The sequence below is a fragment of the Cricetulus griseus genome, chromosome 7, assembly GCF_003668045.3.
Source record: "Cricetulus griseus strain 17A/GY chromosome 7, alternate assembly CriGri-PICRH-1.0, whole genome shotgun sequence".
Taxonomy (NCBI): Eukaryota; Metazoa; Chordata; class Mammalia; order Rodentia; family Cricetidae; genus Cricetulus; species Cricetulus griseus.
The window spans coordinates 27,397,905-27,410,173 of NC_048600.1; the positions used below are offsets into that span (position 1 = coordinate 27,397,905).

The following is a 12,269-nucleotide window of genomic DNA, read 5'->3' on the forward strand; positions in this document are numbered from 1 at the left end:
AGTGTACCCAGGACTGTGCATGCTCACATTCAGAGGGCCCTGGGGTTTACAAGGTGTACCTAGGACTGAATATGCTCATAGCACACTCACACTGAACCAAATCAAATGTAAAAACCAAAATGCTAGCTGAGCATGGTGGTCCACATGTCCAATCCCAGCTACTTAGGAGGTTCAGTTCTGAGGACTGTGAGTTTGAGGCAGCCTTGGCTACACAATGACGCTCTATCTCACAATAAAAAAGGAAACGGGCTAGGGATGTAGCTAGGTGGTGGAGCACCTGCTTAGCACACACAAGGCCCTAAGGCTGATCCCAGTACCACAGCTAACAGACTCAAACCAAACAAACAAACGTTAGTCTGGGGGTGCAGAAGGCTAGTTCAGAGGTTAAAACACTCCATTGTCAGAGAAGAGAAGGGTGGGTGGCTGCATCATCAGCAGGAACAAGTGGCCTTGCAAGTGAGCTACTTGTAAAAGGTGTGATTTGGTAATATCAATGTTTCAACAGATGTTCAGGGAAAGTCTCTTTCCCATGGAGAGATTCAGATTGCATCCGCCTCTTCCTATTGAAATCTGACCATGAGTGGCCAGATGCCTAAACAGGTAAAGGAGCCTGTCACTGAAGCATCATGAGCCAAGGTCCATCCCCAGAACCCACACAGCTGACAGTCCACTCCTGACAGCCGGCCTCTGACTTACACACGTGTGCCTACACACACACACACACACACACACACACACACACACACACACACACACACACACACACACCGAGAGAGAGAGAGAGAGAGAGAGAGAGAGAGAGAGAGAGAGAGAGAGAGAACCCACTCCTGACAGCTGGCTCTTGACCCACACATGCACATGGGTGTGTGCACACACAAGCATACACACTAGCTTGAGCACTTTTCAGACTTCTTTGCAGTGTTAACATCAGATTGCATTCCACAATGAACAGTGTACTTACTTGAGAGGTCACAGGGAGAAAGTATGTGGTAATTAAAGTTTCTTTTAACAAGAATTCCAGAGACCCGCTGGCCCTGTTCTGGTTTCTTGTCTGCCAAAAAGCCCATGACCTAGTAAAAACAGAGAACACAGTGGTGTCAAAGGCAAAGGCTTCAGGCTGTCATCACAGGGGTGGGGTGTGTGCAGGGGTGCACTGACCCACTGAGGAGTGTGCTAGCCACACAAAGTTCAGTAAAGATGGGATCACACACTAAGATGACACTTCCAACCACTCAAATTCAAAGAAACCTTACAAATCCCAAACCCACAAGTTTTTGTGTTATTTGCTTTGTTTTGTAGAAATCATCCTATGTAGCTCAGGCCTGGCCTGGCTCTCACTATACAGCAGGGCCTGGCCTTGAACCTTTCATCCTGCTTCCATCTCCTAAGTGCTAGAATAACAGGCATGTGCCTGCATGCCCAACTGGAACCCACCCTCCTTCAATGTAAATTCTCTCCACTTCAGACCAGCGAGCTCTCAGGGATGGAGACATGTCTATACTAGGTAGTTCAGCTGTAGCTGAGCAGTGAGCAAAGCTGCCATACAGCAGCACTCACTCCATTCTGACTGACTGTGGACACAGCTGTTTCACAGGCCTCGCAGGGCTGCACTCTCTCTGGAGACCCTGCTTTACTCCAAAGAGACGGACTTCAATGTGGTGATATGGGAAAGAGTAACTTTAAAAAGAGCTTTAAAAATTGTAAACGTTTTTTGTGGTGATATGGATCCATCTCAGGGTATGGCTAGGCAAGGACTGTATCACTGAGCCACACCTGTCTGTGAGCAGCACAGCTCAGATAGAAAGTCCCTTCTCAGAGCAAAGCCACAACCCTAACCTCATGGTTCTGTAAGAAAGGCTATCCATCAATTAGCTTTCTTTTCTTTCTTGTCACTGTGAGACAGGTGTCACTATTGCAACTCAGGCTGTCATCAAACTTTGAAATCTTCTGGCATCAGGCTCCTAACAGCTGGAATCCTAAGCCTGTGCCACCAAGGAAAGTGTCCCTTAAGAACACTCTCCCCTGGGGCTAGAGCCACAGCGCAGTGAAGACCACTTGTTGCTTTTGCCCAAGCACATCTGATTCCCAGCACCTAACTGGTGGCTCTCAGCCATCCATAACCCCAGTTCCAGGGGATCTGATGCCCTCTTCTGACCTCCTCAGGGACCAGACACACACACACACACACACACACACACACACACACACACACACACACACACACACACACACACACACAGGCAATATACACACACACAAAATCTGAACATATTTTTCTGTTACTAAAACACACACACACACACACACAGACAAATGCACCAAATGCATACTCTGAACTTCCTGAAAAGAACACGGTTGGGGTCAGCACCTGCTGCCTTGTACCTTGGCGAGCTTCTCCCCCCTGAAGTTCAGGGTCACTGCCTCCGTGTTCCGAGGATTGTGAACCTCGATGTGAACTTCATCGTTATCTTCATATTCTCTGATCAGAGCTGCTTTCAGCCTGGCCATTTCATTCTGTTCCCCATGGACTAAAATCTGCACAGAATAAGATGGGGCAGTATAAAGAACCCTTCACCACAGTGGAGGGCTGTCTTTAAGAACATTAGTTAGTTCATGAAACATTCACACTTGAACTGAGGAAACAGTCCTATTGTCTTAAAATTTATTTCTACCTATGTCTGTGTGGGATGCATGTGAGTTCAGGATTTGGCAGAGGTCGGAAGCACCTTTGCAGTTGGAGTAACAGGCAGCTGTAAATATCTGGGTGTGGGTGCTGGGGACCAAATAGGTCCTCTGAAAGAGCAGGTGGCGCCGAGCATTGGTGGTACACACCTTTAATCCCAGCACTTGGGAGGCAGAGGCAGGCAGATCTCTGTGAGTTCGAGGCCAGCCTGGTCTACAGAACGAGTGCCAGGACAGGCTCCAAAGCCACAGAGAAACCCTGTCTTGAAAAACAAGAAAGAAAGAAAGAAAGAAAGAAAGAAAGAAAGAAAGAAAGAAAGAAAGAAAGAGCAGGTGGCACTCAGAGCCACACTGAGCCATCAGTCCAGACATTTGTACCCCTAAACTCGTGTGGCATGCATCCTGGGCACACCTACTTTAAGAAAGTGTAAAGAGACTGATGGGTACACACTCTCTTGTCATCTCTAGCTCCAATGCTCACATCAAAGGCCAAACCAGATGGCTCCCATGGCCCTTCCAGCTTTAAATGAACGTTCTCTCTCTCTCTCTCTCTCTCTCTCTCTCTCTCTCTCTCTCTCTCTCTCTCTCTCTCTCTCTCTCTCTGCTCCTGCTAGGAAAACATCCATTTTCCTTATGCTTCTGATAGTTTCTTGTTAATTAAAGCATTGCAAATGAGAAGCAATGTTTTAAAGGGGTATCTACCACTCTGGCATTAGCTGTCAATCTGTTTGGCTTTTACTGTCTCTGTATTCCATGACAGGCACCTAGTCTCCAAACCACTGGTAGATAGCTTCTAGCTGGCCTTTGGCAGCATGGCCAGCATTACTCTAGGTCAAAGGCTTGTCACACTGGGGTGAAAGCCCAGTTTGGGCTGCCTGAATGCTACCACAGCATTGCTGTGTACTGTGTAACCCTGACCGAACTATCCTGTAACACCGAGGCTGCTGGGTTCCTCAGCGTCTGATGCCAAGACTGAGCAGGTGCATGCATAAGAAGCCTGAGTTCCCTGGCACTCCCTGTGCAGTAAATGCATGCTACTGCTATGACAGCCATAACTTTACACCCAGCCACATACTGGATAGTGCTGGTTATTAGATGATAAACATCAAGTCCCTGCTGAAGTTTAAACCAGAGGCACAGACAGAACCAGACGGCCATGAGATGCACTGACTGAAGGTGAGTTTCTCCACCTGGCCTCAAGGTATGGGGCAGGATCCGTGAACCAATCACATACATAGCACAAACACACAGTGGGGTCTACACTGTGCTCAAATTCTACAGCCTACATACGATGCTAAGGAGGGGAGTTATTTTCTCCATGAAGAGTTCATCAAGGGCAGAGGGAAAATAACCAAGAGGACCAGCATGCAGGAAATGCTCAAAAGCTAAAGGCACTACCAGCCACTAGATGTCACTCACACTAGCCACAATGTGCACCAGCAGCCTCACAGATAAACAGGCTATTACTGGCTCTAAGTGGAAGACATGAAGCATGGCTGGACCTTGAAAACTCATGACTCCGCTAATGTGAAATACTGAGAACCATCAGATTCAGAGGGACAGTGAGTAATCAGAGAGAAGCTGGGCGGGGCTGAGGAGAGAGGAGACTGGGGCACAGGCATCTGCTTGGGTGGCAGTTCAAAAACTGGAAGTGGGGGCAGCTGTGACATCTGTGTAGGGGATGCCACTGAATTTCATACTAAAAATGGTGAAAGAGCTGGGCGGTGGTGGCGCACGCCTTTAGTCCCAGCACTTGGGAGGCAGAAGCAGGCGGATCTCTGTGAATTCAAGGCCAGCTCGGTCTACAGAGTGAGACCAGGACAGGTTCCAAAGCTACACAGAAACCCTGTCTTCAAAAACAAAAACAACAAAAAGGTGTACATGGTAAACCGCATATTTTATATATTTTGGCACAGTAAAAATATTTGCTAAAGGAACAAAATAATTTTCAGAACACTGGGAGGGTTTAATATATGTTTATGGACACTTATTCCACTTCCAATTAAAGACACCTAATTGTTTTCAGCTTAAGACTCTTCCAAATTCCACCAAAATATGTAAGTGCCATTTTTTCAGCCTCTTTTTTATTAGCATCATTGTGTGAGTATATGATGTGTGAGGGTACACATGCCTCAGCACACATGCGAGGTCAGACGGCAGCTCTGGTCAGTTCTCTTTTTCTACCTTTACACAGTTCTGAGGACTGAATTTGGGTCATGAGGCTTGTGAGGCAAGCACATTTACCCACAGAGCCATCTCGCTGGCCTATTTTTTTTTTTTTTTATGATACTTAAAAAATATAAGTGATACTAGTAAGGAGCTAACACAGCATGTTTAAATCTATATCTATGTATACCTCGAATATGTACTATGACTTTCCCCTCTTGTCAAATGACATTTGCACTGTCAATTTAATGATGATATAAAGCATGTACTGTAGGCCAGGCTCTGTGCCAAGTAAGTCATATTCTCGCTCGCTCATTTTGTCTGCACAATGATCTTATAAACTGCCATTACTGTTATTTATAAAACAAAAGGAGGCTCCACAACTCGCCAAAGATACATTGGAGGAAGCTGGGATTTAAGACAAGTAGTCACACCCCCACGCCTGGTTATTAGGCTACCTGAGAGGCAGAGCAAATACTAATAGGGCTGGTAAGTCTGAAGGACTCAGTGTGAAATGGAGAAGCACAGTACAGTGGGCCTAACTCACAGGGCAGCAGTAAGGTTAGACGAAGTGCTAGTGGGATGCTCTGCTCACGACAGCATTCGAGGTTAGTGAGAGCCCCTGCATTTCATTCACCTTACAGCTAGATATGGCATATACACACTAACCACATGAGGAGGCTTCAGAGCACGTATAAATTCACTGGTTTGCTGGTAATCTGTATGAGCAGAGAAAGAAATGTAATCAACCGACATTTTCAGTGGCAACTTCTGTCCAGACATGGTGGTGATTTCTTCAGGTTCAGACATGATGTGCTGTTGGAAACAAATACAAAAAACAAACAAACAAACAAAAAAACAGACTATGCAATTAGATAAAAGAAGGTGCATTTTGGTTATGTCTTAGCAGTCACAATCTCTAATGTTAACTTTAGGACCTATATCATCATAGTCATTCTGATGCTCACGACTTAAAGGCAAGTACCAAGTTTTTCATGGAGTAAACATTTAGTCAGAAAGGCCAGGAGATTAACTGGTACTCAGTGCCCCTAGAAGGCTGGCAGTGAAACCTTAACTGTCAATGAAGCTGCATCCAGCTCTCTGCTGCGGCAGCTCCTCCCAAGCACCAGCACCCACGAAGCAACGGCACACCTCTAGTCTGGAGCCACCTTAGCAAATGACCTGCAGGCTCTCTCATGACATCACACAATGTGGCAAAGGATGAAAATGATCAGAACAAAAAACCACACTCTATGTTTATATTAAAATAGATATTAACAGCAAGAAGATAAGAAAACATGCTTGCCTGGACATCCATTAATTGCCTCTAAAGTTCTGCACTGTGATCTACAAAGTGTACATCCTCAATAAGAACAGCCATTTTATGCTTAAAGGAAGATGGCAGTCACCCCAGGCACGTTTATACAGCTCTGTAAAAGTCCATGTCACAGGTTGTGCACCCCTCATCTGAAAAACTTCTAAATCTAATGTTTTTGAGCAAAAAATGCTTGGGGAAGCTCATCGGGTACAGCCTACACAAAATAACCCTAAACCGAAACACCACAGAATCTGAACATTATTCCAGCATTGTGGATGAAATATCCAAGATGGTAACTGACCTTGGCAAGTGTCCCTTCTACACAGTACCCTGCGATGATGACGCCGTTCCTCTTATCTGTACACCAGCTTTCAAACAGCTCTCTGGATAAGCCGTTTTGGATCATGCCTGGAGAGGCCATTACAACACTGGGGCCGATGTCGTCAAAGTGATCCATGCTCTGAAAGACAAGGAAGGGTTAAAAGCCAATCACCAGGCTGGTCAAAGCAGTCTCCATTTAGAGTAATCTATCACACTTCTGAAAGGGTCATGGTAAGACTAGATAACATTGTGTGTTTAAGGGCCACAATTTATAATTAAAATGTGCTGGGCATGGTGGCCTTTAATGCCAGCACATGGCCGCCAATGGCAGGCAGATTTCTGTGAGTTTGAGGCCAGCCTGGTCTACAGAGAAAGTTTGAGGACAGCCAGGGTTATGTAGAAAGACCCCGTCTCAAAAAACCAAAACTAACCAAACAAATTTAATATGCTAATACTATAAACATGTTATTTAAAAAGGATTTGTCGTTACATACTTTAAATAAGATTTTATTCATTGATCTTGGAAAGCCAAACATGGGAGTTTTATAAATTCATACATGGAACTTGCAGTGTTAATCAGAGGACCAGATGTGAAAAACAGACTCTAAACCTGTAATCTGTCATATTTTTACTGTCAGGACTTTCTTCTATGGCGGAAGAGAACCAAGTTTATAGCTATATACTGAGGGCGTGTGGCTATCCAGAGCAAGGGCAGGCCCGACCACAGTTGAGTTCCAGCACCATGATGTAGGAAGACAGGCAGCCTCAGCAGGGAAGGCGTGTCTGCCCTACACACACACACACAAGCCCCCCTTCCTCACCTCCCTTCCTCCCCAGGCATCACCTTGAGGTTGCTAATGTGCTTGAAAACAAAGGGGTTGTTGATGTTGATCTGCTTTCGGATCTTGTCATTCATGGCGTTCACATAGGTCTGGTACACTGCCATGCACTTCTTGGCCAGAGACGACGCATAGTAAATGGGAATGTCATGCAGTTCCGGGTGGTTCTGCCAGTACTCATCTACAGTGATTTCATGAGAGGCAAACGTCACTTGCCTTATGAAGTAAACAATTCAAATAATTAACGATAACAAAAATTAACTTTAAGAAATCTGAACAACTGAAAAATGAAGTACTATACCACTGCATTTTATGAGTTTGAGAAAAGCTACCCTGTCCCTTATTAATGTAAACTACAAATCTAAATACTGTCATGACATCTAAAAATAACATAAAGTTGTGATAAGAGATCAGAAATGTGGATCTATTAACAAATGCTTCATTTTAAATTTATGCTAATAGACCATAACTTACTCCTCCAGAGACACCGACTCCTCCAGAGGTTTTAATTCAGGTATTATTAATGTAATTATTATTTTAAATGGACTTATCAACTGCTTATTAAGTCATAGTATTATAATTGTATTTCCAAAACCCTTTTACACAAACCCCTTATTGCTAATTAATGAAAGTAGTGAACAAAATACCTTCACATGAAGGCCTGTTTTCAGGAAAAAACTCATTAAATCCTAGCATTTTATAAACATGCTGCCTATCAGCTGCTCAGGTGCACCCAGGAAACATCTGTCTATGAAGAGTTTAGGAGTTTAGGGTTGGAGCACATGAAGTATGTGGGGCGTTTAAGGTGCCATTCATTACTTACCTGCAATCAAGTTTACCTGGATGACTGACATTTTTATTTGTGACAACTGGTACCCTGAATAAGGGTTATATCACAGTACCTCCTCTGCTTCACTCCTCTGCTCTTTGCTGGTTATGACAGCTTTTCACTCACGACTTGACAGACCAACTTGACTCACCATCAGGTTCACAAGACTGAATAGCACAGTCTCCGCGAAGGACTGACTGGCCCTGAGGTACACTAGCCCATCTTCCCTTGCCTATTCTTCGTTCAATGTGACAAACACACGGTCCCCATACTCACAAACGGCAGCACTGAACGAGCAGGAGGTAATCCTCTCTAGTTCTCCTCATGTTTGCTCGCTATGAACACAGGTGCTGACCGTCTAACAAAAACACTTCCCTCACAGAATCATCACTGGGAAAGTTCGGAAGGATAAGTCAGCACAACGCACATCCTTCTTGGTATGAAGTCAGTATACTGACTGAAGTCTTTGAAAGACAGAGAGAAGCATAAAAAAAAATAAATAAAAAACCACTCCAGTCTCTCCTGTGCATTTGTGTTTGTATTTTTACTAAGCAGAAGCATAGTACATGTACTTTTTGAGTCCTATTTTTTTTTTAAATAGGCTTAATACTATGAAAAAAAAAAAATCTACATTCTATCCTCTAGCTTGACTTCTTATACTGACACAGTATTTCCTGAAAATACTACAATGATGAAGGGTCAGGCCTGGGATCCCAGTACCTGGGAATTCTCAGCTAATCTGGACGACATAGTAAGACATTGTCAATTGATAGGTAAGACCAGGAGATAAGAATTCTGGGAGGTGTAGGCAGTCAGTCACCATGTAGGACGCAAGAGGAGTAACACGTCTGGATGCTTTCTCTGGTAACATCAGACCACGTAGAAATACATGAGAGAGCTAGTCAGTAAGAAGTCCAAGTCAATGGCCAACAGTATTGCAACTAATATAGCGTCCATGTGCTTCTTTGGGGCAAGGCGGCTGAGGAACTGGTTGGGGAATTCCATCTATAACAAACGAACCCTCAACAGAAACATAGGTCCCAAGAGGACACACTACTTTTCTCTTCATGTCCTAAAAGTGTCACTGCTAGTCTAAAGGTCTCATGTTAGAAGGCTCCTGAAACTGATGGGAAGCATAAAGGCACATCAGCCTGGCTTTCACAGCAGTAGACGTGAGGTGCCTGCTATCTCCCTGGTTCTCACTAGCACCAGGTCCCCATGTTGCCCCCATGGCACTGGGAAATGAACCTGGGTCTCATGCATGCCGGGCAATGCTCTGCCACTGAGCTACACCTTCACTTCCCCAATCAAATTTGTTTTAAAGATTTATTTATTATGTACACAGTATTCAGCCTACATGTATGTCTGCAGGCCAGAAGAGGGCACCAGATCTCATTGGAGATGGTTGTGAGCCACCATGTGGTTGCTGGGAATTGAACTCTGGACCTCTGGAAGAACAACCAGTGCTCTTAACCTGTGAGCCATCTCTCCAGCCCCCCAAATCAAATTTTTAAATGAAGAAAGATGTAATGCCGTATCTAAGACTGTGAGAGTAAATGGATTTCAAATACCTAGAATCAGCAGCAGCTCCTGAGCTCTTCCGAGAGCAAAGACAGGAATGAGACCCCTGCCTCCTCTGTTGACAATGTCGTGCACAGTGTTGCAGAACCTTGCTTCTCGCTCTTCACGCTTCTCGTGGATGTGGGTCCCATATGTAGATTCCTAAAGAACAGGGGAGACATGTAAGACCAAGACCATCCAGCCTGGAGAATTAGATCTTGAGCATTAAGGAAAAGCTGAGGCAGAGATTCATCTCTTTAGCAACGGAGCATTAACCTGAGCATTAGTAATAACTCGGAAAAACAGTAAATAAATTAGAATTCCAATCTTACAACCAATATTACAGAAATGTTCTGTAGGAGCCAGGAAATAATGTAAAATGTTCCTTCTTCCCTCAAGGTAACTTTGCTACGTGCTTTTTCCTCCTAACCTGGAGAAGTCAAAGTTTTATAAGCAGATGTAGGTAATGTTTCTCAGGTTCGTATTCTAGCACCTCACTACATGGGAGCCACTGCATTCCCTAGACTTATCAGAAATACAGATTCCAAGGCCCCGCCCACTCATGGCAGCAGCCCCAGGAAAGACGGTGCCTCTCTTGCTGGATGGAAACCATCCTCCTCAGTGTAAGGCTGGTGCCTGTGCTGAGCACACAACTAAGCCATGTGGAATCTGCTTTGCATGTCACATGGGGACAGTAACAGGCAGGGCCCCTCACACTTAGGCAGCTACATGTCCAATCCACAGCCACAGGGACCAAAGGTACTTGATGTTCCTGTGTGTGTGTGGCAGGCCCAGAAGATGCCCATTCCCCAACACTGTGTGTCCATCACCACTCCAACAAAAATGCTTCTGAAATAGTCCACTCTCCTTTCCTTCAGACGTGCAAACTAACAAAACGTGACAAGTATCCATGGAAAAGGCCATCGGCATGGCAAAGGCAATGGGACCATTTCTAACATCATTTATTATGTTCTTCTAATAAACTCACTCCAAGAAAGACATGCAGGACACAGGGAGGCACACCCCGTCTCCTCACACTGCCGAGAGAGATCGTGTTTCTAAAACTACACTAGAATTAACATACTTTACAGCAAAGGGGAGAAAAGAGCCAGGAAAATCCTTATGAAGCAAACATTAACATCCATCAACAACAGCAGGAACTTGACAGTGAGATTTTTTTTTTCCACTAGAAGTTCTGATTACATTACACCAACTGTAACCCAGCCTGTTAATACTTACGATGATAAGAATGTCTGGCTTAATATTAGGAATTTCGGCAGCCATTAGGTGTCTGTCTTCTTGTCTCGAAAAATCACCTGTATACAACAGCTGTGAGAAAACATAAAACTAGAAAATCAAGACTTGGGAAAGGCTCCATTTACTGGTAAGCAACTGAATCCTGAAAAGTAAAGTAAAGTAACAGTAAAGTTGAATTTAAAAAAGAAAACCCACCTGCCTACACTGGAGGAATTTTAGATGTAACACTTGCGTCTATTTTTAGATGTGTAACAAGTAACAAAGGCCACCCCATGTTTCAATTACTCAATTTTCCAGAAAAATATACCCATATTCACCCCCTCAAAGATAACCTACATAGCAGTACAATTCCCAATGAGAATTCAGGTCGGCTCTCTGCCATTTCCTGTTTATTTCTGGTGCCCTGGAGCAGAGCACAGGAACAAGCAACTTGATGACACTGTTCAAGTCATTTCAAATAGGTGAGCAGCCACTGTGTCACTAAAACCTGCCTCTCCACTTGCTAAAGCAGAATCATTGAAAACTTATGAGAGAGAAAAAGCCAAGACTCCCTTCTAGGTCTCATTTGGTGGCTATTTTTAAAAATCTGCCATGTTGATTCTGGGGTGCAGCCACAGTGTAGACAGCTGCTCTGGATCTAGAGAGCTCGGCTAGTAAAGGTACCTGCTGCCACACCTAATGATTTGAATTCATTCCCTGGAACTCACATGGTTGAAGAAATCAACTCCAAGTTGCCCTCTTACCTATCCACCTACACACACACACACACACACACACACACACACACACACACACAGAGAGAGAGAGAGAGAGAGAGAGAGAGAGAGAGACAGAGAGAGAGAGACAGAGAGAGAGACAGAGAGAGAGAGAGAGACAGAGAGAGACAGAGAGAGAGACAGAGAGAGAGAGAGAGACAGAGAGAGAGAGAGAGAGAGAGAGAGAGAGAGAGAGAGAGAAGAGAGAGAGAAAGAGAAAGAGAGACATGTAGAGTCCTATGGCTGCCGAGCTCTGTGCTGACTGACCCCCTTCACTTCCACAGGCCACCCTGATTAGGTGCTTCCCTGAATCTTTCCAAATCATGGACATAAACATCAAATCATGTTTTAACTTCGTTAACTAACTTAGCTTTATTGTATGTGTTGGTGGGTAGGTGGGTGCATCGCACAGCATGGGAGGTCAGAGGGCAACTTTGGGGAGTTGGTTCTCACCTTCTGTTGTGGGCTCTAGGAACTGAATGTAGGTCCTTAGGCTTGTACAGAAAACACTTCTACATGCTGAGCCCTGCTTTAGTTTTAAA

The 12,269-nt window shown here is 44.5% G+C and overlaps 1 protein-coding gene across 2 annotated transcripts in view; it reads right to left on the reverse strand.

The window, feature by feature from the left end:
* Positions 1-12,269, reverse strand: part of Cpsf3 (cleavage and polyadenylation specific factor 3) — a 29,348-nt gene that overhangs the window by 8,680 nt on the left and 8,399 nt on the right. For both annotated transcript variants that reach the window (XM_027424695.2, XM_027424696.2), the window contains exons 6-12: positions 10,955-11,044; positions 9,727-9,877; positions 7,332-7,507; positions 6,468-6,626; positions 5,518-5,664; positions 2,383-2,535; positions 962-1,070 (exon numbers count right to left, since the gene is read on the reverse strand). In XM_027424695.2, the coding sequence (XP_027280496.1) occupies positions 962-1,070; positions 2,383-2,535; positions 5,518-5,664; positions 6,468-6,626; positions 7,332-7,507; positions 9,727-9,877; positions 10,955-11,044 (985 nt within the window). The remainder of the gene's footprint in view (positions 1-961; positions 1,071-2,382; positions 2,536-5,517; positions 5,665-6,467; positions 6,627-7,331; positions 7,508-9,726; positions 9,878-10,954; positions 11,045-12,269) is intronic.